Raw genomic sequence first — 27,895 nt, forward strand, 5'->3', positions numbered from 1 at the left:
ACCAAGATGTGGTCAAATAATAATAACAACTACTACTAATACTACTACAAGAAGGGGAAAACTCTTAACAAACTAAAATAGATCAGTGATGATGAGCATGATCCATGGTCAGAACAAAGATCCAGTTTTGTAAGATATGGGAAAATGTGAACAGGTGGAAATCTGGCAAAAGGTAACACGTGACATTGGTAATGTCAGCCAGGTAAAATGAAATGCTGGGGGAAGGGAGGGTCATGCCAACAAATGCTAGCTCACAGTTGCTGCAGGAATAGAAGTAATAAAATGCTGTTGAAAAAGGAGGAGGAAAGAGAAGAAAAAGAAGGTAGTTTCAAGGGGAGAGAGTTGGTGCTAAGAACAGAGCCAAAGTGTTAGCCTAACCAGTGAGGGGCAGAAAGGCTGTGAGCTGTCTGTTACAGGACAGACAGTTGAGTTCAATGGTTAGAGATAAAAACAGGGACAACCCTGTAAGAAATCACAGGAAGAGAGAAATTATTATTTGATCTCTCAAGGCAAGGACAAAACATTTACTGTTAGTTGTTGTTAATTGAAAATATTTATTGTCTGTTATTTAAAATCCAAATGAACTATCCCCTGATCTATGTCTAAGTCCTTATCACATCTTTCAGTCTGACAAACTCATGACCACTGATGGAATGAATTTCTTGGAAAGAGACACGACTGGCTAGAATTCTGAATAGAACACTCCACACAGCAACATTTTCTTGCTAGCATATCTGTTTCTTCTAATTCTCAAACATAAGAATAAACAAACACCCATGCTGGAGTGCAACAAAGGCCAGTCTATTCCCAATTGAGAAGAGTGCTGAGGATACGATGGACAGTCAAAAAGACAAACAAATGAGTCCTTAAACAAATCAAGTCTGAAATCTCCTTAGAAGCCAAGGTGATCAAACTGAGGCCGTCACACTTTGGCCAGATAATGAGAAGACATGACTCATTAGTAAAAACAATAATGCTAGGAAAGACTGAGGGAAGTCGAAAGAGAGGAAGACTATACATTAAATGAACAGACTCACTCAGAGATGTCAAGGACCTGGATCTGCATTGGAGGATAGAGGGGCTTGGAGATGTCTCATCCACAGGGTCACCATGAGTTGTGGTTGACTCAAGGGCCATTAACAACAACAAATTCCAGCTTTCTGCTCATATAGTGTCCTAAAAGACATCTGGGAAGCCCAGACGAGAGCTGTAGCATCTTTTCACTCACATTCTCCAGCAAAGGATATTCAGAAGTATACTGTCTCTGATATTGGAGGTAATATACATGACCATCATGATTAATAGCAACTGATAGCCCTATCCTCCATGAATTCATCTAATCCCCTTTAAAGCTGGTCAATCTGGTAGCCATCAATATTTTTTGTATCAGCAAATCTCTTAGTTTTACTGTGTGAAGAGTACTTCATTTTATCTTTCCTGAATTTCTCACATTCAATGAATGATATTTGTTTTCTCTTCATCTACTTTCTCTATATGAAGCAGAATTTGATATATCTGTCATGTTTCCCTTGACTTGCCTCTTTTTTCTGAGCCAAAAACCCCCAAATATGTAAATAAACAACAGCAGTACCAGCCCCTTGTTTATTTTGATTATCCTTTTCTGCACCTATTCCATACCCTCTGACATTTCACTGATGAAAACCAGGACATGTGTAGCTGAGTAACATCATAATGAAATGAAGATGGAAAAGTTATTACTGAAGAAGAACACACACACTAGGAAAGGCTGCAGCAGTTTGCTTTTGATGGGAAGGGCAAGATTCATCTCCTCCTCTCCTCTCCCCTGTACTGAGTTAATTAAGAGCAAATTATTTTTGCACTTGGGACTCTGGGGCTGAACAGACTGCCCCTAAGGGCACCCTAAGGGGTGGCCTGCAGTTACCCCTTTCAGTGCCAGATCAGGGTTGTGGCAACTACATGCCACAGCCCTGATCTAGCCTTTCCATGGAGCAAAAAGGTGCCCTTTTTGCACCATGGAAAGGGTGCCACAGCCACTGGTACTGTAGCTTTTCAGTGCTCCTTTGGCACTGCATCATCTGGATGCAGTGTCAGAGGAGTGCCATGATGCACCCAATGTGTGGTGGGGCATGCGGCATGATGCCAGCATGGACGCAGAACTGGGGCGTGCATTGTGCAGACTCCACATCCTTCCTCCACCATGATGCCAGCCTTTATGTCTGGTCTGTCAAGACTGTCATTTTGCAACAATCAAAGTGAACTGAAGACAAAAGAGAAAAGTGGGAGGAAGAGAGAGAAACTGGGACATTTTAAAAGCAGTATGATAGATTAATAACTGAGACTCTACTTGCCAAATGTAGACAGTTGAGATATTCTAGGTCTACAATATACTTTGTAGGGTGTACTCATTAGAACTGTATACAGTATTCCAAGTGTGGTTGCAACACAGATATTAACAATTCATTTTTTAAATTATACTCAACATGTAATTAGCATCTTTCATAGCAACTGCACATTGGGTTGACATTTTCAGAAAGCCATGTAACACAGCCTATCAGTTTACATGAGAAACTGGTATGCTTTACCCCAGTGTGCAGAATTTTGCACTTCCTTACATTAAATCTCATTTCTTATTTTAAGGTCCATTCCTCCACTCTTGAAAGAACCAAAATTGAGATCTTCACAATTCATGTTTCTTATAGCCTAGATAGTTTGATATCATCAAATCTGGCCACTTTACTACTCACATGTTGCATAGTTTTACTTTAAAAAAATATATCAGCATTTGAGTTCTTCAAGAACTCTCTGATACATATCATTTGGACCTGTTGATTTGTTTGTTTTCAGTTTCTCATTAAGGTTTACCTCTTATTACTACTATCTATTTCAGTTCAGGAATGGTAGCTGCCAAAACAACAACAAACAAAACATACAATAGAAACAAATATTTTGAACAGAAAGATGAATAATTCCTGAATCTCCACAAGCATTGAAACAAACCTGAAGCCTCTTTGTTGTTCACTGTTACAAATAAGTCAATTTTCCCATTAAACTTTAAATTCAAAAGTGGTCAGATACTTCAGAGCTATATTTGCCCTTCTTCATCATGAATCAATACATCTGCTAAACCCTCTGGAGAGTCCTTCATCTGAAGAAGTGAATGAACTTAAATGAATAGCTATAGTTTATTCTCAGCAATTTATTTATTTATTTAGAATATTTATACCTCATTTTTCAGCCAAAAAAGGCTCTAGAGTGGCTTACAAATTATTTCCCCACCCTCAATTTGCAATCTAAATAAGTACACACACACACACACACACAAAAGGGGGGTGGTGGAGTAAATCCAGCAAATCCTGACTGTTCTTTTTCTCCTTCAGAGGCCAGAGCAATGACAGTTGTAATATGGGCAGAGAAGGTGTCTCGAGTCTCTGAGGCCAAGAGACATTGGGACTCTGACTGCGATTCTGCTTCTGATTTTCATTGGGGACAGACACACACACACAGTGTGTGTGTGTGTGTGTGTACCATTGCCCCTTCTTTTTCGCTGTGATCCATTACGGACCACCCCCCCCCCCCCAGCGTGAAATTGAAAGAATGCACATATTCAAGCCCTATTGGCTTGAACAGAGGCATGCTTCTGTGGGGGTGTGCAAGTGCACGCCACGGGGGCACCCCCATTTTAACTCCCTCCATTTGCCTCCCACAGATAATTGAGGGGCGCAAATCCCAATTCCACAAGAACGGAGAGAGGACTATAAAGTAGTACTATTCTGTATTCAAGAAAAATATGTCTTCATGAGCAAATTTTTATAGGACTAGAAAGAGGAAACATCTTTACCACTGGTGGTCATTTGTGACTACAGTGGGCCTTTGGTATCCACTGGGATTTGGTTTCAGGACCCCCCGTGGATAACAAAATCTGTGGATACTCAAGCCCCATTAAATATAATGGCACAGCAAAATTGTGTCCCTTATATAAAATGGAAAATCAAGGTTTGCTATTTGGAATTTATATTTTTTGGAATATTTTCAAGCCAAGGATGCTTGAATCCATGGATAAAAAAAATCTGTGGATAAGGAGGGCTGACTGTATTTCAGATCTACAGCAACAACCTGGAAAACAGTAAGAGCATCAGTTCACCTATCAGTCCCTATCCATTGCAAATGTTTATGTCAGAAAGGGGCAATTGATAAGCATTTGGAGGCTCAACCAGATCTTGGACAACAACACAGCCAACCATGTTCCCACTCCCACTTTTTAACCTTTTTTAATGGTCCAAATGCCTACCCACTGCCTAAGGCTGGTGATGTGCAGTTTTGCAATATCTGGAGCACTAGCCATGGCTGACTTCCTGCTGCAATGCCTCAGCTGGTTCTAGAATGGTTGGGGTGAGCACAAATGTGGCTAAACTGCTGAAAATGGGCCGTTTGCCCTGGGGCCATCAAAATGCTTTCAGCTATGGGCCACATTTCTTCTACCCATGCTTTATGTTAATATTGTATACCCAACCTGAGCAATTTTATGAAAGTAAAATCTTGTTAGGTGCTATCATATCTTCCATGTTGCTATAAAATCATAATTAGAACAGCATGTTACAATGCAATAATGCAAACAGCTTTGGAAACACAACAAATAAAATATCCTCACTGCCTTTCTCAATAAACATCTGCACAGAGCTGGTGTTATCAAAACAAACTCCTTCGTGTCTTGTCATTCATATAGTCAACAATTATGCAGGGAGTTCCAGACTGTGTTTTCTACTCCATGGTTATATCACTATACGTGGAAATAGGACGTGCCACAACTGTTGTACAGAGAGCACTTATACATGCTTCCTTATGGTTTATCAGCCTGTGTACATTTCATAATGAACAATGCAATAAACACAGAGTGTTCACAGTGTTAAATCATGCTCCCAGTGGGAACAGTTTGTATAACAAGATAAAATTATCACATTATAATAACTAAATATGCATCAGGCAAAAGCATGCTCCAATTAATCATCAAAAGTTTGCAGTGCCATTTTAAGTCTTAATTAAGAAGAATCTTTACTGACTCTCTATCCCCCATCCTCCGTTTCAATTTGCATGAACTACAGGAAAACCTGCTTCACTTTTTTTAAACAAAAGCTGCTACAGTCAATCAATGATTGTCAGTCTGCCTAACTTTTCATTCATGCCAGGTATACCGCTATCCTTTATTGTGTAAAGCAGGGATGAATAAAATGTGATTCTCCAGATATTGTTGAGCTGCTGTTCTCATCAATCCCTAGCCAGCACAGCATGGCAACGATGATGGGAGTTGTAATCCTGTCCCTTTCTAACCCTCCACCCATTTCAGCAATTTACTAGTAGCAGTCAACTCAAGTTGGCAGATTTCTTCATTAGTATGTTTAAGACTGAAGGATATATTTTTAAAAGGCTGCTTGTTTTCTGGTATATTAGATGCCTTGGCAGTTTTTGTTTAATAAATTGCATATGTTATTGCACACTTCCTTCAGTATCTCAAAACGCACCCATACTGAGGATTTAGTGCAATTTTATTATATTTAATAAATTAAAGGGTTAAAAAGCAGCTAATTAATCAACTAAAGTCTTTAACAAGCTGGCAGTCCTAGCTGATAACTAACCTGGCTTCTTCCTGCTAGGACCTTAAGATATATTTTAAATAATGACTAGGTGCAACACTAAGGAACAGGTCTTCCTGGTATTTTGACTGTTACATGAGCTAATTAAATAAAATACCAGACAAACTGCAGGAACAAATGTTTAAATCCAATTTAGGCTACATCCACAATGCAGAAATAATCCAGTTTCACACCACTTTAATTGTCATGGCTCAATGCTAGGGAATTCTGGGAACTGTTGTTTTGTGAGACATTGAACCTTCTCTGTCAGAGAGCTCTGGTGCCACAACAAACTACACTTCCCAGAATCAAGCCATAGCAGTTAAAGTGGTGTCGACCTGGATAATTTCTGCAGTGCAGATGCAGCCTGAGTCCCAACTAGAGTATTCCCATTCAATTCATGGGACTTACATTTGTACTGACTTACTAAATTCTCATTGATTCAATGGGTTTACTCTAATTAAGACTAGCAGTTTGATTTATGCCAATATAGTTTCACTGAGTTTATATTTTTAGTGATGAAAAAAATATTTTATAACATATTGTACTGCCTAATTCAAAACTGAAGCGCTTTCAGATGCAATTATTCTGTGAATTATTCATTCATAGAATGCTGCATGAGGTCCAAATCTGGTCCCCTTCCAGTTCTCTCCATTGTGCTTTACCATAACTTCTTCTTCTCCCCCCACCCCTTACAAATAAAATTATCCCTTTAGAAGAATCCAGTAGAATAACTGCACAATGCAGCAGTGCTAGGTGAATACCATCTGGAAGCATCTTGTGACCCCTGTGATTTGTTACTGAATACCAGCTTTAGCTAGAGTGGTCAGCCTCTAGGAAGCATTTTTAATAGATACATTAAGTGGTTATTGTTCATATGATTACATATGAAAAGCTTATTACATCAGTGAAATTATTTTTGCAATTCTGTAACATGTTTCCTTTCAGAAGCTAATCTCTGGAACGAGGCTAATTTCTTAGTAATGAACTCGTTAATTGTAAGGTATGATCTACCTCAAAGAGGGGTGGGGTGCAAGGCATTTTGTTACACAAATTTCATCCTCCCTCCTCTGGTCTTGATCCATAGTACCTAAGCCTCATGCATGCCTGCAGTTAAATACATACAAATTGTCTGTGCAGAAGAACATTTGTAAATTCTTTCAAAATATACATTTTAAATTCTTGATGGCTGATAGAGGAGGCCTGGGACTATTTTAATTTTCCGGTTGAAATCAATAAAGAAAAAAGGGAAGGACTTATAAATTTAGGGAAAACCAAGGAGCAACTATGATAATTAATGCAAATTCCACCTATAGCTGTAATTCAGTTTCCCCTTCCTTTCTGTACTTCAGATTCCCATGAAGGAAAAAGAATTTATCCAAAAAATTGGATACAGAAAAAAAAGGAAGGAAATTGCCTTTACAATGCATAAAATTAAGCTGCACAAAAAGTACAGGAAATCCTTACTGAAAATGCAAACTGTTATTTTACAACACTCATTAGCAACAACAGCAGGCACATTTATTGTTGCTGCCCTGCAAGAGGGCTGGAACAGGCCCAAAGGTTCTCTAGGTTTGCAGTAACTACATTTTATATTTTGGATGTATCAAATGTAACATTAGTGGGAAAACTATAAGTGGCACACACTATTAGTTAGGTATTTTAGAAATTACTCCAATGCTAGCAGAACATGCTAGCAAAACATCGTACCAGCTTCTGAGAATCCTTGAAGACCCAGCATGGGGCACTACCAGGGAGAATCTGAGGGGGAGTGAATATGAAAAGAGGTAAAATCAAGAAGGGAAAACACAAGGTGGAATGGACTTGTCGGAATTTAACAGGATTCGGGGTGGGGGGGTGGGGGTAGAAGAAAAGAAATGTAAAGGGATACACAAGGAATAGAGTGATAGACAACTACTGGGAAGCAGCAGTAGTGGGTGACACTGATATAAGATCTCACAGAAAGAACACCAGTGACACATTACCCAATACATCTTTTTTTAAATTTATTAATACATTCTAAAACAAAACATGACAACAAACAGTACACCAAAACAACAATAAATAAAGACAATAACCCAGATAAGGCCTTGAAAATTATAGATAAAAGGTATATTCAGGGATCCTGAAAGACATCTTTCCATAAAAAATTAGCTAAAATTGGGGGATGTCTAGAGACTAAATCTCGCTGGATGTATTCAATAAATGCATGTCAAATCTTATGAAAGGTCAATCCAGAGTGTAAGCCTCTCACTCTGTTGTTATTATCTGCCATTTTCTCCATTAACCACAAGTCCCTGAGTCTAGTCCACCATCCTGCAATATTCAACTTTCCAGTTTTCCAGTTCTTGGCTATCTCAAGCCTGGCAACAGCGGGAAGCAAACTAGTAAATTCTTTATGCTGCAGGGCTTTATTTTCATTCATACCTAATACATCTTGGCACTGCATAGTGAGGAGGCAGAGATGAACCTCCTTGTAGGAACCCTATGATATGAGTCGTGAATGTAAAATGGTTTATGCAGGGACGAGCACAAACAGAACAAAAGTATTGGATCTGACACTTATGCAAACCTGTGGAAATGAGGTTTCCACAAGTCGTACAAGCTTTGCAATAGCAGAACCATTCAGATATCAGTTCCAACATTCTTCTTCATCCTTCTCATAATACTGTTTGAAACAGGTTGCTTCATCCTAGTACTCAGCAGGGCTAGCCTGAAACTCTCAAGGCCTTGACCATAGCCTGACAATGAAAGAAAACACAAGGAAAGGGAATTGAGTAGTAAGGGGTTAATATGTCAAATGGCACACCAGAAGAATAATGAGAAGGAAAAGCAAGGGAAGAAAGATAAGAGAAGGGGTACTTCCTTTTGTGTATGGGAGCTCATTCTAGGCATAGAAAAAACAGCAAAGTGGAAAGGGCACAGCCAAGAAATAGCACTTTGCAAAGAAAAGGCTAATGCAAAGACTTATTTAAAGAGAAAAAATACAGTTATAGAAGGAGATAAAATTCAGATGAGTCAAAGTTTAAGGCATATACTAAAGCATGAATAAAACAAGCAGGAAAATTGGGCAATAAAATCAGTTCTAGATAAAGAGGGTGGTGAAGAAAAAATGTTTTAGAAATAGAATAAAGCTGAGGATCAAAGGAAAGATGTCAATAAGGCACATGAGCAAGGCTCACTGAACCCAATCTGAGCTTAATTCCCTTTCTGCTGCTTACCAAGGCACTAAGGGATTTCAAAAAATCACAGGGCTGGAAGGTGCTATTAGGAGAAAGGTTAGATATACAACAAACAAGCTAATTAATTATACCTTAAAATCCATCTAATCCAACCCGTTGCCACCTCCACCCTCAGGCTTTCCTGTTCCCTTTGACCATTCACTGTATAGTGTTGTGATATTCCTCACATATGCATCCCACTCTAACATACTGAACCTTGCGGTGGCATGGTATAATTTCATGCACAAATATTTTCATTCATAGCAAACCTGAGAGGAAGGCCAGGCTCAGACACTGACTAGCCCAATGTGGCCTCATTGAACCTAATAGTGGGCCAGTGATGGAAAGCCCCACCTTTTCAGCCAAAGTCCTGCACACTAACCAGTTTTGCTACCTTTACCAGATGATCCTAATAAAGTGCCCCTTGATACAGTATCAGCTGAATGCCTGTATTACAGTGGTGCCAACAAACCTCAAAGATAGTCCCCTGAATGTTTTACCAAAATCCAAAATCCCCAGAATTCCCCAATATTTACCAAAATATTAAGTTAAAATCCCTGGAAAGAAATTAAATTTCTCAGATTCCAGGGAATTCCCCAGAAATTGGCAACACTGCTGTATCATTAAACACTCTTTTAAGTGTGATTATGGGGACTGTCATGATCAGCACCTGAACTTCAAAGTCTCAGATAAGGGAGAAAATTTAGTACGCCCAGTACATTCAACTTTAAATTTTGCCCATACTTGCTTTGGGATTGGAACAGCTCTACATTCTTTGCTATCTCACTACACCACTAAGCAAAAGATTAGGCTTAAACTAATATCTCGTACACCCAAATCTGGCACTCTAGCCATCAGAATACCCTACATGTTTTTTATATGAGACTGCTAAGAGGACTGCTGCCTTATGTGGTTCCTACATTTTTCACAAAGCACTAGCAGTGTTCTTTGCTGAATGCTAAGCCTCCATTAGATCTGTTTCTGCCTTCAATTAATTCAATAGCATGCAAGAAAACTCCCATTGACTTAAACAGATACACAGTTGAGCCTGCTGTTATATAAATTTGCAATTATTGCAGTGTATACAATAGTAAATAATAACATAGCAATTAAACACCCTACTACAGCCATAACAGTTATTTTGCAGCTTATGAAAACAGCACCCAATGCAAATGAATCATACCTCATATAAGCCCCAAGGAATGCCACACAGGAAGAAACCACACCAGATAAGAACATCATGAAAACATAAAGACTTGCCCTTCTTCTCCTTCCCCTCCAGCTTTTTCATTAGCTCACTATAAATGAAGACTTTCACTTGTGTGAGATGAATTTCACTTCCTACTCTCCCTCTTCAGGTAATTTTATCCGCTGACTCCCCAATATGCTAGGAGGGGTAATACTCCAAAGCAGATTTGGGCTCTGTGTGGGGCTGCAGAGAGGAGGGGGAGTTGCTCATCCTACCCTACCTACTGACAGAAGTTGTTTGGCTAGTGGGAAACATTACCTGAACACAACTGATAACTATTTCAGAATAGTCTCCATGGGGAATATATATTTGATCATATCAAACCTCTTAGATGCAAAATACAGGAATTTCTGTATGAAAGGAGACACAGTGTGCCCTAGAAGAGTTTATCAGCACAGCAAACACATAATAATTTTACTCCTATGTCTGTTCAGCTATGTTTGATTTTGAACCTGACAGTCAGCCCAACAGTTGATACATTCTACTGTTACAAACACCCCTGAAATGAATTGGTCTTGTGTCAATGGGCTACTTTAAACGTTACTTTGTGAATGCATAATTTGTGTGCTAAAAATAAAATTTGTGTAATTTGCAAGACACTAATAACACCACAAAAAAAATCTAATCAAATCAATGGCTGCTATAGCCCAGTCTCCCAGTCAGAAACCTCACACAACCTGTCTGATGTATCCAGTTGCAAAACAGACTGAAAATTCACAATACTAGCCAGAGAAATTCATTAATTGGGTGAATCAACTTTCTGAATAATTTTTTTTCTAAAAAAAATTTTTTAAACAGTATGACTTTTCCTGTCAAAGTGTAGATAACAGAACTCCTTCTCATATGATTTATAATATCCCAGCATCCCTCAGTATTACGTTTGTTGGCTAGACTGATGGGAGTGACAAACCAAAAACATCTGGAGGATTGGAGTTGCCCACTTCTGTTTTAACAGGCACAAGTTACTTCTTGGTGTCTTCTAGGGTTTCACAACACAGCAGAATTAAAACAATTTGACACCACTTTAACTACCATGACTCAAGAATCCTGGAATTTATAGTTTTGCGTGGTATTCAGCCTGGTCTGTCAGAGAGCTCAGGTGCCTCACCAAACTACAAATCCCAGGATGTTGTAAGATAGAGTCATGGCAGTTAAAGTGGTTCAAACGGCTTTAATTCTGCAGTATGGCTCTACCCCTAAACAGGCACAATCTAACTCAAATTACTTATATTGATGGGAAGATTATCATTATGCTATCATTGAAACTGGTAGAACCAAGCTTTTAATTAATGCTTTTTCACATGGGTTGCATCCATACAAAGGGTGGGAGCAGATGGGCAGGAAAAAGTGATCAATCCTGCTTTTTCTGAAAGTAAGTCTACACAGCTTCTCCCAAGGTGGGTTGAACACCCAGAGGCAGTCTGCATGGGGTGGTGTCATGCTGCACCACTGAGTAACTTTTTTTGTCGCCTCCCCACCATGCATGTGCAATGTCACACAGACACACTGCCTGCAACCTTCAAGTACCTCACACATCACCTACATGCCAACACGTGGCATAGCCACCCCTTTGATCAGCTACACAGTCGTACGTGCGATGCACTACCAGTATAGGGCATTAGTGCTTCTGTGTACACAATACATTGTTAAAGCATAATCATGAACGCCCCCTATACATGACACCTTCACCACCCCTTCACCCAATGTCCCCTGTTTGCCATGTGTATGTTGTAATTACATCCACTGAAGTGTCACACTTTCATTTTTTTGCTTTGCTGCAGCTCCACAGTGGCACCAGGCTGATTATATGCAGGTGCAAAGATGCGCATTTCCCCCACTAAACTAGATTATCCCAGCTTCTTTTTGCTCCAGTTTTTAGCACAGCTTTGTTTTGCTTTCCACCCGCTTTTGAGGCGTGCATCATATAAGCAGCCCACCTTCAAAGTGCCCAATAAAAAGACTGGGACAAGTTGATCATGAATGTAATTTTATCTCACTGATTAAGTGAGAACTATACACAAGTATCTAGAACTGCCAATCTAGACACATTTTCTAGCAGTAAGCCCTATTGGATACATTGTCATTTTTGGGCAGACAGACATAGGGTTGTGCTATTAATATGAATCTAGTCCAATGGACTAGTCTTTTTAAGCCTCTGAAAAGTGAGATAGAAAAATGTTTAAAATTTTTGATGTTTCTGCAATCTGTTTATTTCAATATGTAAACAAAAGAAAACAGAATTTTTGTTCAAGAGCATTACAAATGAAGCAATTTACCTGCTGGTGGCTTTATGAAAGGTGGTGGAATTAATGGTACAATAATGGGGACGTTCCCATGCTCTTTTGACCCTGCTGGTGAGTCTGAGAGTCCATTTCCTGTGGTAAGGCCAGGATAGCCTGCATTTATATTGTATGATGAAATAATACTGTCTTCAGGTAATTTTGGTTTTGGCAAAGAATTTTCTGTGAAAGAAAAACAGAATAAATTACAAAACTTATTGAAACTTTTAATCAGATACATTTTCTTGGAGCCTACTCATGTAACAATGAAGCAAGTGGCTAGTGATTCTTGAGCCGGAACTCATGGACTTACTATAAGTATATCCAATGCCAATTAAATTGGAAATTTCTTTCCCTTCTGTTGCTGACTCCAGCATGGGATTTTGCAAAAACCTTATCCAGAGGGTTTCCCAACATTTGGAACTGGTTTGTAGGGTATACAGTGGACTGCTGGAAGGAGGAGAGTTCACTGATTCATGTACCACTGTTTCCAGTGTACCACTGGAGCTTAGTCCTACTGTGTACCTATGCAGTAGTTCAGGTCAATGGGTATGTATACCCAGGTTATTCAATAATAGTTATAGTTAGTTATCCTATCGTAATGTGAAACAGTCACAGAACTTACATGTAAACTGCAACCAGGGTTTTAAATATCCATAGCAGGTGGCCACACAGTGATTATAGTAATTAGTCCTCATTCTTCTTTCAAAATATCTTCTACCACAAAAGGAGATTCTTTTTTAAATGATAATATATATCAATTTATGTTTCAACTAGGGTAGACCCACTGAAGCCAATAGAACTTACATGTTCATTTACATAGTTCATGTTGATTCAGTTGGATTATCAACTGGAACTAATAATAGGGTTTAGTCAATATTACAATAATACCAAGATATTTTTCAATTGGCAGGGAACTGTTTGTTGTTTTTGTGCCTTCAAGTTGTTTCCGACTTATGGCAACGCTAAGGCGAAATTATCATGGAGTTTTCTTGGCAAGATTTGTTCAGAGAAGATTTGCCATTGCCTTCCCTTGAGGCTTAGAGAGTTTGACTTGCCCAAGGTCACCCAGTGAGTTTCATGGCCAAGTGGTGAAGCAAACCCTGGTCTCCAGAGTCATAGTCTAACACTCAAATCACTATGCCACTCTGGTGTAATCAATGTTAACTTTTAAAAGTTTAAATTTGTTTTCAAGCCAACCTGTTTTAATATTTATGTCTAAATAAAGATCAGGTTGGGCAACTGTGGCACCCTGATGTTCCCATTAGCCACCAAATTCCCATTAGAACTAACTAGCACAGCCAATGAGAAAATATCTGGAGGACACAGTTTCCCACCCCTGTTACAGACTCAAACGTACATGATTGTGATACACATCTGAGCCAGAGGACATGTTCAACATGTGAAATTCACAGCTCTCAAAACTATCGGAATGGAGGCTGTGAATGGAGGAAAGATTTAGCAATTTAGCTGACAGTTTGCTGGTTACTTGAGAGTTGCAGTTCAAATGTTTGAGAGGAAAAAAAGGAGCATTTCAGAGCCTTTCACAGGATCTAGTAGAGTTTGTCTCTTGTCATGATGTCACAACTCATATTATTAGTGCAACCACTGGTTGTCAGTGGTGATATGAAATAGAAGCACTAAAATCCAGAACATTATGCCACCATGCAATTAATTTCTATTTAAGACATTATATGAAGGAAGAAGGAATTCAAAGAGTAATATTGGCCATATGCAGTAGCTGAGAAGATTGAAAGGGTTGCATTCTCTCATGCTGTGAAGTCAACCTCAAAACATAGAAACTATTTAAATCCTTCTTATGGAGCATTTTGCTCCATTTTCTTAGGCCCGTTACAGACATGCCTTTTAGTACGGAGTCAGTCCGCATTAGGGTTAGGAAGGTGTGGTGCTTCTGCACCCCCTAACCCTAGTACGGACTGAGTCCGTACAAAATGGCGGCGCCCCATCTACATGGGGGCCACCATGACGACGTCACGACCGCGCCACCTCTATACGGGGCGGGGCGGATGTGACGTCGTCGCTCCGCGCCAGGGCTCTTAGTGTGCCCTTTGCGCGGAGCAGAAAGGAGCTCCGTTTCAGAGCTCCTTCCTGGTTTGCGCCGCTGGGCGCAGCCTTTACACGGCTGCGCCCAGCGGAGCAAAGGAGAAAGGGGTGAAGTGGCCCCTTTCTCCTCCTCCCCGCCGCCGCGGGGTGTCCTTGGGGCTTGAAGCCCCAAGGACACCCCTTTCCAGGCTGCGGGGAAGTGGCCTTTTGCCACTTCTCCGCAGCCTGGAAAGCGGCGGATCGGGGCCTCAGCGGCTGCCATTCTGGCCGCTGAGACCCCAATACCCCGGGGAAAGGGGCGGGTACAGGCCGCCTCAAAGGGGCAGTCTGTAACGCACCTTAGTTTGTATTTTATTTTATTTATTTACCTTTTTATGCCACCTTCCTCCCAGGCCCCGGGGACTCAAGGCGGCTTTCATAACATATTAAAATGTTTACAAAAAGTCCAAAAAGTGGATACAAATTTAAATGTATCCACAATAAAGCACAACTGTTACTATAAAACTAGTTTTAAAACATATAGAAGTTAAAAACAGAGAAAACATACATTTACATTCAAAACCTTCTCTGCTTAAGCATTAAAAAGCCTGCTTAAATCAGAATGGTTTTGTCTGCTGGCAAAAAGAAAGCAGGGAGAAGGTCAGCCTAGCCTCCCATGGAAGGGACTTCCAGTGAGTGGGAGCAGCCACTGAGAAGGCTGTCTCTCGTGTCATCACCAAATGAGCATGTGGTGGTGGTGGGATGGAGGGAAAAGCTTCCCCTGAATATCTTAAAACTCTGGAAGGTTCATATGGGGAGATATGGTTTCACAAATAGTCTGAACCTAAGCCGTGTAGGGATTTATAGATCATGACCAGCACTTCAAACTGTACCTGGAAATGAACTGGTAGCCAGTGAAGCTGTTTCAACAAAAGAGTTATATGCTCCCTGTAACTTAACATCTTCTTAATGTCTTCAACCACTTGTTTTTAGTTATAACTTAATCCAATGGAATTAATTTACACAAAAATAGATATGTATATTTAATCTATCCACAATAACATTGCTGTATATGCACATTATCAGTTACAATCATTAATAACTAAAATTAGCAATTAAATATTAATTTTAGACATCCTTCATCTATGTATTCATTTTTATATTCTTTTGTTTCTCTTAAACTAGGATTCAGCCTGTGGGAGTTCATTAAAATTTTACCTTTGCCTCTCTTCATCTCTTAAAGTAAGCTCTCATTTTGAGTGATAAAACATCTTTTGCTATATTCTTTTCCATGAAATGAATGCTTCTGTCAAGTCCTGGTGTCCAATATTGTCCTGGACTGTGGCCAGCACACACAACGCCTATAAGAATGGTTTTAACAAGGCAACTAGCAAAGCAACTGGAAGCAGTCCACAAACCTTGCAAGGAGTGAGCGTTAGAGAGCAAGCTGAAAGCCAAAGCCGAAGTCAGGGAAACAGAGGTCAGAGTAGTCAGTCCAGTCCAGGGTCAGGGCAGCCAGGAGGTAGCAAGAGTCCAGTTCGTTCCAAGGTCAAGAGTCAGGGCAACAAGGAGTCAGGATACACGAAGCCAGTGCCGGCAGCAATCACACCAAAGGATCATGCAATAAACTCTGGCATTGAATTGGCATCTCCCTGCATCTTAATTAGGAGACGCTCTTCACCGTACCAGGTGAGGCTGATTAGCTAATTGCCTCTCAGCAATTCTCTGGGATCTGCGTCTGCCAGCACTCTCAGCCCTGCGTTGCCTAAAGGAGGGAACCTCCAGGCCTGGTTCCTCCCCAGAGTCACCACAAGGCTGCTGTACCACCAGAGGAATCCCATCAGCACTAGGACCTGGCTGAATCTCCTCCTTTGGGGCTGGGAGATCAGGGTTGGGCTCTGGCAGAGCAGAATTAACACCTGGTGTAGCCTCAATTACCCCTTGCTCTGGAGTAGACCCATCCTCATCCTCATCCTCCGAGTCCTTCTCTTGGCTGGCCATGACAAATATCTTCATTTGTTTAAAAAAAATAATGTAATGGTTTGAGTGTTTGATTACAATTCTAAAGACCAGGGTTCGATTCCCTAATTGGCCATGAAACCCATTGGGCGATCTTGGGTGAGTCACACTCTCTCAGCATCATCAGAAGGCAATGGCAAACCTTCTCTAAACAAATCTTGCCAAGAAAACCCCATGGGAGGATCACCTTAGAGTCACCATAAATCATAAACTACTTAAAGGCACACAACAACAACAACAACATTTTAGTACCCCAGAATATCTACCAATGTGTACCAATTTTATTCTGTTGATATTTATTGGTTTTTATTTATTGACTGTGTCAATAATCAGTCTTAAGCCAAAGTATTGCACTGGTGATTCTTCGGAGCAAAATGGAGGGCACACATTAAGTACAAACTCACTAATTAAAAACATTTTGACTTTGATCTTTCCTTCTGAGTGTATTTCAAATATCACAACCAGAGAAGAACTGAGTTGCAACACAGACAGATGAGAGAGAAAATCATAAGACTTTCCAGTAATACAGCATCTCTTCCCTCATTTCAGGTTGTATTCTGGTAGTTCACAGACATAGTTCAGGAAACCTTTCCAACAACTGCAGACACAGTGATAGTTGGGACAGAAGGGATCACCTCTTTACAGACTGTACAGTGATGTTAGTGGTAACACAGTACTAGGTTTAAAAAAATGGGGAACAGAGAGCTTCCTTTTCTTTCAGTCCATGATATGCCCTCCTAATTATACCATAATTCAGGCATAATTTTCTCTCTGTCATCATACAACAGAGAGGGCAAGTGCAGGGGCAGTTTTTGCCCTCCTGGCAACACACATGGCCCACACATTTTTGGCAGAAAATCAGAACTGGAATTTCTGGGTTAGTTGAGGGTTTTTTTTTTGTTTGTTTGTTTTGTGAGGACAAGAATGGATGGGTGGTATTTTTAACAAATCAGCCATCCATGGTAATGCACCTTTTTCTGGCATTTTTTCACCCTGCGTGTACCACATGGTATGTATTGTGTTGTACAGTGGGGGCTGGAATAAGGAAGTGAAAGGGATGTAGTCTCCCTTCCCTCATACCACCTTACTACTAGTACTAATTTTGTCCTTCTTTAATCCCTTCCCCAAACACTGGTGGAGGGGTGGTTTGTTTTGCAGCAGCAAATGAAACTGTGATGCTATAGTGTCATCACCTATAATACAGCAGGCCAAGGCAACTCTAGTTACAGAGCAAGCCTGAGGTTCAGTTTTGCTGGATTGAAATCATTACCACCCCAAACAAGTCTTACACTAGTGTAGTGTGAGATTATTCCACCATCAACACAGAAACCAAAAATAGGCACTGGCATGATCAGTTGAGGGGAAATGAATTCTTCCCTGCTCATGTCAAACAAATGTCCTGCATGCAGGGTGAAAAAAATGCCAGAAAAAAAGGTGAATTACCACGAATGGCAGATTTGTTAAAAACATCCCCCACCCATTCTCATCTTCACAAAAATAACTCAACTGTGCAATGCTGAAGGGCACATAACACATACACAAAAGCAATCTTTTGTACAGAAAGGACACCTCATATCAGAAGAGCAGATTGCCAACATTTGTCTTTTCAAATTTTTCCAGATATTCCAGCTCCGAACTCCAGATGCAAAGACTTGGTAAGAATTTCCACTTTACTCTTCTCACTGGTGACACAAGCACAACTTAAGATGCAAGGAGATGCACTGCCAGTGCCTTAAAGTATGCCTACTGCAAACGTTTTCAACATCTCCCCTGCCCACCCCTCAGTCTCCTGTAAGATATAAAAAATGTGTAATGGCTAAACAGCTTTTTCTCTAAATATGGGGACTTCCTACTCAAGAAACCAGAGCAAGTATGCAATGTACAAAAGACACCCACCATGTCCCAATGAAGGAAATGGGGAATACAGACATAACCGTTAGTGGATGTCCAGCATTCCACCTCAGTAATTTGCTATTGCTAGTGAAATACCCATATACTATATAGTTTTACCTTTGAGAAAGAGAGATTGGCTAGAGACTAAACAAAGTGGTTGTAAAGTTCTGTTGCGATTCTCAGCATAGGGCAGGTGAGCATTGTCTGAATGACTACAATAACGGCTCCAAATACTTGATGTCCAGATGCAGATAACAGAAGGTGCCCTCAACATGGGAGGGAACTTAAAGTAAGCACCCTAAGAAAGAACCTAGGTAGCACCACTCTCATTACTACCTTCTGAACATCTTGGGCAAATCTTGAACAAATGAAGAACAAGCACTTTCCCCATTTCTAGTGCAGTGTCAACAGGCAAGGCCTAGAGCAGTAGTGTACCAGCAGCACCAGCAGTAGTTATCACTATCGCTCAAGACAGATCTAGAGTGGGACTGCTATAGTCTTATTATCGCAGGATGCCTATCCATTGCAAGGTATGTGATGAACAGTTCTAGATCCATCCTAAGCAAAGCAATGGAACAACAGAATAACACTGTAACTGTGATGTCTTACATTGTGTTGTAGCTATTTGTGTGTTTGTGAGGATTAGCAAATATATTTTCCTTCTCATACTCACTCACACCAGTTTTGACCAGGATAAATCTCTGAAGGAAAGAAGAACATCAGCAATCTAGATGCTACTAGGGAAATTCTGCCAGTAGTAATTTCTTCTCTTAGTGCAGCATTGTAGACAATGAAAGACTGAGGGAAAGGAGCAAATTTCACCCCTTGATTTGAATCTACTAGCCAGTTTTTGGGTTGCATGCTTCTAATAAACATCCAGGAACCACTGATAATAATGAAGTTCAAATAATAACTCCTAGCCTGATCGGGGCCACGGCAACCTCACGCCATGGCCCCAATCTGGTCTTTTGAGGGCATGAAAAGGAGTCGGGAAAAGCAGCACCTTTTAGTGCCCTCAAAAGGGCACCATAGCAATGGCTGTGCAGCTATACAGTGCTCCTTTGGCTCTGCATCATATGAACATAATGCCAGAGGAGTGCCATGATGCCACACGCCATGTGGAGCATCACGTGGTGTCAGGGCACTCTGAGGGGCAGAGTCGGGCATGTGTCATTGGATGCTACACCCTGATTCCACCCCCATGTTGGCCTTAATGGCCAGTGTGTACAGGGCTTAACCAAGACTTGCTGCTGAACAGTTTCACTACAGCTTTGAATAGAAAACTGCTAGGGAGATGGGAAATATTGTATTCTCTTGATTTTCTAAACATTTATTGGCAGCTGCTTGAGTGATAGCTTAATAAGAATTGATCATCTGAAGAAAAAAGTTTTGCTATTACAAAAGATCCACAGTAGCTAATATTTTGTCCAATACTGCTCTGAACAATTCTAGATTTTGCTTGCTAGGAGTCATACCTTTAAAACTGTGCCACAATAAACAAGAATTCCAGTTTAAGCAAATACCAGCAAGTTATAGCTAATCCTGCTTTACATGAACAAAGGGACATTAAATGTCATTACCTTTGAGAACAGAAATGTGCTGTCGGCTCTCCCCATCTGTGGGGTAGTTCCTGAATTCAATATCTTCTCCATCTTTTAATTCAACCTTATCATAACCATACCAGCCAAGAAGCTCATTCATGGTGTTTTCTGCAAAGTTCTGAAAGAGAAGAATTGCCTACTTATTTATGCAATCAATAATCATTTTGAACTAAGAGATGAATGCATAAATCGAAATCTATTTTCACTGTACCATGAAATAGCAGGTTTGCCCCACCTCCTCCAGCCTAATGTTCATTTATCAAGTCACGTACACAGAATGTAATGCATTTAAATCTTTGAATGGCATGTGTAATTATGACAGACCTTCATGCATTTGCAATTTAAAGAAAAATATGAGGGGGAAGAGAGCTATTTATCATTTCTTGCACACAAATTGATAGTCAGTGATATATTTACAACATGTTTTTTACAAAACTTTATATCCTGTGCTACTATAAAGTGTTTTAAAGCACATCAAGAAAGCAATAGAAGGACAAAGATGGTTTCCCAACACTAGTCAATCAATCTCACTACATTACAGCCATTCAAATTAGTACAGGCTACTGACTCAACCCAAGATAGTTATAAACCAAGCTGAATAAAATTACAGTACAGACATGCTTAGAAAATGGTGCAAACAAAACCCAGTTGCTTTTGTATATCCAACATTCATCTAGCCTATTTTCTGACAGTAGTCTCAGTACTATCCAGTCAATAGCATTAATACAAGCATGTTGATGTTTGGTATCAGAAAAACTTAACTGCACTGCCTGATAAAACTTGAGAAAATTAGAGAGGTTATGCTAGCTTAAGATCACTGTTTACAAAACATGTTTTTACATATTGCATCAAAGATATGTATGTTTTTAATGAGGTCACATGCTACTGGGGTAAGTATCTGAAGGGAAGGAGAGAGTGAACAAGACAGTGGCAGTCCCATCTATGCTTCCTTGAGTTCAATGATGAACGAAAGGTAAGATATAAAAACTAAATAAATACTGTAGTTAGAAACAAATTGCATCACCCATTCCCACCCTAAAGGGATCTTGCTACAAAGCTAGCCTATAACAGAATTCCATGCAGTTGATCCTGCCCACAGTGGTATAAGATCTTGTCAGAAAGCAGTGGCGTTCCCTGCACCAAGTATTGCCCAGTGTAGCGGGTGGGGTTTCAGGGGCAGTGCATGCTCCCCATGCCACCCCATCCTTTGCCTAATGAGGAAAAGAAAGGGATGATGGAGGGAGTGGAAGTGTGCACAGGGACCAAGGGGAGTGCATGCAGGGAGCACAGAGATGACTTGGGAGGGAGGGAGCACATGCGAGGAGGATGGGGATGGTGCAGGGGAGTGGGAGCCCATGCAGGGGACAGTGCAAGGGAGTGTGAGCATGAGGGAGGGGAGGGTCCGGCTGGGTGTCACCCCCTTTCTGGGTGTCATCCAGAACAGTCCACACAATTGCACCCCCCTAGTAATGCCATTGTCAGAAAGTTGCAGATTTTCACACAAGTTGTTGCAAGAATGGGGGCAGAATCTCTGAGACTCTCTAGATAGTTTGAAAACTTTCTTCTTGCATTATTATGTAAATCATTTACTTTCTTGAAATGCTGAAAATATGTTTTATTCAGATAAACATTTAATAGGTTACCCACTCTCTTTTTTACTTATTTATAGTTTACTATTTAATTTGTAATTTAGAGAGTATGTATGTGAACATTCTGTTTTAATGTATGTCATTTTGAGAACATTTTTATGTAGAACAGCAAGATGTATTGAAATAAAATAAATATGATGGTAGAGTTCCTGTCATTCAGTAAACAGAATGATGGGTTTGGGATAAAGGGGTTAATAGATTTGGGAGAATCTGCATATACAAAAATAATCAAGATGTGAGCCGTTTTGTAGCCTTCTGTACAAATCTACAAAACTTCATGTCACCTCAGTGCAGTATGAACTTCGGTTAGAAAAGAGCAGGGAATGGTTCTTAATAGCTTCAAACAGGTGGTTTATCTGCCCTACTTCTGTTATTGCCACAGCCATGGGTACCTTGTAGCAAAAGAGAGCTCTGATTGATTGCATACCCCTTTCCCCTATACCATCAGACCATATGAGACCAAAAACAGAGATGGGAGAAGACAGCTTGCATCTGTTTCTCTTCTGAAGCTACTGAAAAAGCTACAGGTGAAGGCTGAATATATTTCAAGAAAGAAGGAACTTCCACTTTAGTATAATGTGAAATGGATTGGTTGTTGTTGTGTGATTTCAAGTTACTTCTGACTTATCATAGGGTTTTCTGGTGTTGAGTGTGTGGCTCACCCAAGGTCACCCAGTGAGTTTTCAGGGCTGAGCAGAGAACTGAACTCTGATCTCAAACCACTGCACCATGCTGGGTCTTGCAATAAATTTGTCATTTCCAGAGCTTAGAAAAGCTACATCTTTGGAGTACCAGAATCCTTCAGTCAGCATGGTTATCTTGGGAGTTTACATCCATAAATCTAAATTTTCCAAGCTCTAGTTATTGCAATAAGAACTCAAGAGGACAAATTGGAAGCTGTGCTCTTCCAAGGCATTTCCTTGTAGTGGAGTAGTTTGGTGTAAATTTGTGAGGAGATGCAGGGAGAAGGGAGGTGTAGAGGGAAATTATGACTGTAGTCACTTGGAAACTTATCCTGCCCCCTATAAAGGAGCTCAGAGCAAATCCATTATTTTGAAATGCTGAGGATGAGTATTCCATATAGATAACCTGTCAGCACTGGGGATAAGTGTATAAAGTCCACAAAACCACTGTGTAGTCACTGTGTACAACTATACTTTAGTTGGCTTAACCTACAACAAAATTACTCATACACACACAGTGACCCAGTTCTTGTAGGTTACTTTCAAAGCATTTTTTACAGATGTTCTTCTTTTCACATGAGTGCTGAAAGTGATAGTGACAGTGAATGTGTACACACAAGTCCCCCAAATTTCCATGCATTCAGAGTTCCTGATTGTACAAAGGCTTCTACACAAATTCAAGAAAACATGAGTAGAAACTCCATCCAGACTTTCCCCATCATTACTGAGAAAGTTATGGAAAGAACAGATAAAAGCCAGGATGCCAAGAGAGGGGTTTGGATAATGGGCTTCACCTCCACTTTTATTAACAGGATGAATACCTGCATAAGGTTACCAACAAAATACAAAGGAAGATCCTTAGAGGTGGTGGTTCAAGTCACAGGTTATTCACATACAATTGTTTAACATACGATGGTAACACCAGTTGTTTCAGAGTTAATAAAATGTTTATTGTTCAGGCCTCTTTATTTAAAGACAACATTTGGCACTAGGAATGGAGCCTATAAATTTCTGAAAGACTCAAAGAAAGGAATACAATTAAGATGGCAGCTAGTAAACTTTTCACCAAAACTTAAGACTTGGGGAAAATTTAACTCAAGCCTGGGAAAGGTTTAAGCAAAGAGATGGATTGTATGTTAAAGCTATAGGAGCTACTGAACTGGAGGATAAAGAGATAATAATAATATGATGAACAGCTTTAATATATTATATTCAGAACCTCTGGGCCTCCTTTGACAGTGGTAGGCCCAGGAACATTGGAAACATTAATATATAGTAGTTGATAATTATGGCTAAGGGCTGAAGATTTTGAAACTACATACAGTTATTTAAGGAGGAATAAGCTCCACACAAACATTATCCTCATATATACTAATAGTGACCTCTGTCTGTAAGACTGCTCTTATGTGGCTGAAACAGGCAGCACCACAGAGAAAAAGGTGATGATATTAGAATGGTTAGGGAAAGCTCATGTTTAAGAAAGTCTTCTCCCCTAAACAAAAAACTTAGGGAAAAACTATGACAGAAAATCATCTTAAAACTGACTAGGGTGGGCTGAGGTAATGCAAGAGGCATAGATTGAGTATATTTTGCGAGGCAAGTGAAAAAGTAGGTATGGGGAAAGGAGAGAATGGAATATCATGGGGGAAAACATGGTTAATCAGCCAGGATCCTGAACAAGTATACTACAGAGCACAACATTTTGTTGCATATTCCAAAGAGGTGAAGCAGTGGAAACATTTTTACAGACAAGTAATGAACATAGAATTATGTGAATGTAGCGCATAAAAGATAAAATGGTTTTGAGGAGTGTGGTTTTTTAAAGTGTTTGTGAATATTGCCATGGACATTGATCTGTCTGTTAACCCATGCTGCATCTACACTGCAGAATTAATGCAATTTGACCCTATTTTTACTGCCATGGTTCAATGCTATGGAATTCTGGGAGCTGTAGTTTTGTGAGATATGTAGCCTTCTCTGTCAGAGAGCTCTGGTACCACAGCAAACTACAAATCCCAGGATTCCATAGGATGGAGCTATGACAGTTAAAGCGGTGTCAAACTGCATTAATTTTTCAGTGTGGCAGGAAGCCTAATCTAGTTATGCCATGCAATAATACAACAATGAAAAGATATATGTTCTGAAAAATAGCACATCAGTACAGTGAGTAACTGTTAACATCATTGGGAGGCAAAAGCTGTTTTGAAGATAAAATTCCCCAAAACAATCAGTTACAAAAACAATGGCAAAATACTAGCGCAACATAACAACAAAAGGAGCCCAGTATTTGTATACACTACTACAAGCCTAAGCATTACTATGAAAAATAACGGTGAAGAATTGTGTATATGGTGATTGCTGAAAGAGTCTTTACAAGCAAAGAGAGAGAACCATTTTAAAAAGCTAACAGAGAAGAGACTCACAATGTTTGAGTCATCAAACTAACCAGTAATGACACGTAACACAATAAAAGCAGGAGAAGATGCAAATAATAATCAAAACCAAAACAAAGACACATAAGAAAACAAGCAAACTTGAAAAGTCAAATATGGCTCTAAAAAATTTTAACAAAAGAATAATTCCAGTCTGGAGAGAATATGCTTTGGCTGTTCAAATAAAAAGAAACATTTGCCAAGGCATTGTGCAGTTCCGAAAAGCAAACAAACAGGTTTAAACACTTGTGAAGAGCTTAAGTTGGTTTTGGCTCATGTTTTGTTTGTTTGTTTTGTTTTTTAAAGAAAATGCTGGAAAAATTAGGGATGTACTCATGGACATCTTCCAGTAAAATACAAAATATGGTTGAGACAGGTGTGCTAACAGTGATACATGGTATATTCTACAAGCCTTATGGAAGATCACATACAGTTTCCAAAAATGATTCCAGAAAATATAAGCAGTGGAACCAACTAATTGGGTTTTCTCTTAAATAATCTCAGTGAAGACAGCTGGCGAACTAAGATTGTACATAGCTTATAAGAAGCTGGCCAAAAACACAAAGAAGGATCACTTCCACTTAGCTACAAGAAGGGAAATTCTGTCTGTAAAGAAAGTGGTGCCTTTATTTGTAACACCAGGTGCATTAAGTGGATGTAGACTGATTCCATTGTTTAGAGAATGCTCTAAGGTCTACACAGTTAAAATATCCTTCAGCAGATAATAATAGCATCTAAGATTTCTGTTTGGTTTTTACTTATTATCTTAGGTATTCAACCACACAATGAGTCAGAAGATGCTAGAAGGTGCAAATAATTGTTGTAGATTTATACATTCAGGACATCGTCATTTGGGGAATGAACAGCAAAAAGCAGCATGAAAGAATTAAGGGAGCAATGGAAATAGTAAAAAATGAAACATTTTAGGCTAGACAAAACAAAAAGCAAATTCTAAATATTTATAGCATATTTAGGTAAAAGATTAACCTCTTCTACTTAAATACAGAATCACAGAATCATAGAGTTGGAAGAGACCACAAGGGCCAACCAATCCATCCCCCTTCTTTGCAGGAATATACAGTACAATCAAAGCACCCCCAACAGATGGCCATCGAGCCTCTGTTTAAAAACCTCCAAGGAAGGAGACGCCACCACTCTCTCTGTCAGACAGTTCCTACTAATGTCGAGGTGGAATCTCTTTTCCTATAGTTTGAATCTATTGCTCTGATCTCTGGAGCAGCATAAAACAAGCTTGCTCCTTCAATATGACATCCTTTTAAATATTAAAATATGGCTGTCATGGCACCTCTTAACCTTCTCTTCTCCAGGATAAACATACACAGCTCCCAACACTGCTCTTCACAGGTCATGGTTTCCAGACCTTTCACCATTTTGGTTGCCCTCCTCTGGACATATATTAGTTGTCAATGTCCTTCTTGATCTGTGATGCCCAAAACTAGGCACAATATTCCAAGGGAGGTCTGACCAAAGCAGAATAGAATGGTACAATTACTTCCCTCAATCTAGACACTATACTCCTATTGATATAGCCTAGAATTGCATTGGCTTTTTTAGCGGCTGCATTACACTGTTGACTCATGTTCTCCTTGTGGTCTACTAAAACTCCTAGATCCCTTTCACATATACTGCCATCAAGTCAGGTGTCCCGCATCCTATATCTGTGCATTTCAATTTTTTTCTGCCTAAGTGTAGTTAGTACCTTACATCTGAAATTCATTTTGTTAGTTTTGGCTCAGCTCTCTAATCTGATAAATTCTATTTGAATTCTGAACCTGTCCTCTGGGATACTGGCTACACCTCCTAATTTGATCTCATCTACAAATTTGATAAACATGGCATCTATTCCATCATTGAAGTCATTCACAAAGATGTTGAATAGCAATGAGCCCAGCACAAAACCCTGTAGCACCCCACTAGTCACTTGGAGATTGGATTTTATTCTATATTGTATATTTTTACCTATGCTGTAAGCCGCTTAAATCTAACCGGAGAGGTAGGATATAAATATATTATTGTTGTTGTTGTTGTTGTCGTCGTCGTCGTCTCCAGAATGAAGAGGAGCCATTGGTGAGCATCTTTGGTTTCAGTCAATCAACCAAGTACTGTATAGATCCACCTAACAGTAGGATTTGTGTAGCCCATATTTTATTTGCCAAAGTATCATGGAGGACCTTGTCAAAGGTCTTTCTGAAATCAAGATATGCTATATCCACAGCATTCTTTTTATCTACCAAGTTTATCACTGTATCAAAAAAGAAAGATACGATTAGTCTAGCATGACTTGCTTTTGAGAAACCCATGTTTACTTTTCCAGGTACTTAAAGACCGTCTGTTTCATGATCTGTTCTAGAATCTTTCCCGACTGGATGGTAATTGTATTAGTCCTCCTTTTTCCTCTTTTTGAAGCTCTCCTCCAATCTATTGAGATTTCTCTTTTCCAGGAATTCTATAAGATGGTTTGTTCAAAAAGTTTGGGAGAGGTCTGGATCGGGATCGGGATTAAATGGTCAGGTATGGCCTGGGCAAGGAGGCGTGCAATAACATCCATGTTTAAAAGCTTTCATCCTGCACCTAGCTTGGGAGGGAAGGACGGAAAAGGGCCGTATGATAAATTCCTAGGTCTATTTGAAAGTACAGTGGGAAGAACAGAGACAATGAATGACATTACCCCATCTTGTATAAGAAACCCCTGGGACAGAGGAGTTTCCGACCCTGCAATGAGTTTTAAAAGTTGCTGTTAATACTGGCAATTTACAAGAAAAATACTGGGACAGGAAGAATGTCATATGTATATCAGAGAACATCCATCCACCCCTGCTGAGTTCATTCCCACTAAATCCAAGGGATTTTGGCCAGTCTAGTGTGTTCTATTAACTGCTTTATTTTAATATTCCATTTAATGTATTTATAATTTTCAGATTTGTAAACTAATAAATTTGTTTTGGGCAAATTTAGATTTAAAATCAAAACAATGGCGGGTTATAGACCGCCGCTTTGAGGCGGTCTGCCGCCGCCGCTGTTTGCTCCGTGCGGGAGCCGCAGCAGCCACACCGCGCGGCTCCTGCGTGGAGCAAAAATGGAGCTCCTTCTTGTGGCGCCTCTGTGACGTCGCAAGGCACCGCTGGCGCATTTGCGACGTCATAGGCGCCGCGACACGTCTGGACGCTATGCGTCCGATACGTAAACATGGCGGCCC

General features: G+C 39.9%; 1 protein-coding gene across 3 annotated transcripts in view; it reads right to left on the reverse strand.

Moving 5' to 3' along the window:
- SOBP (sine oculis binding protein homolog) overlaps positions 1 to 27,895 on the reverse strand; it is a 199,767-nt gene that overhangs the window by 152,412 nt on the left and 19,460 nt on the right. For all 3 annotated transcript variants that reach the window (XM_089530637.1, XM_089530636.1, XM_089530635.1), the window contains exons 2-3: positions 19,894 to 20,032; positions 12,356 to 12,541 (exon numbers count right to left, since the gene is read on the reverse strand). In XM_089530637.1, coding sequence (XP_089386763.1) covers positions 12,356 to 12,541; positions 19,894 to 20,032 — 325 coding nt within the window. The remainder of the gene's footprint in view (positions 1 to 12,355; positions 12,542 to 19,893; positions 20,033 to 27,895) is intronic.

This window comes from Sceloporus occidentalis, unplaced genomic scaffold (genome assembly GCF_023333645.1).
Source record: "Sceloporus occidentalis isolate IW3139 unplaced genomic scaffold, rSceOcc1.0.p SCAF_6, whole genome shotgun sequence".
Classification (NCBI taxonomy): domain Eukaryota; kingdom Metazoa; phylum Chordata; class Lepidosauria; order Squamata; family Phrynosomatidae; genus Sceloporus; species Sceloporus occidentalis.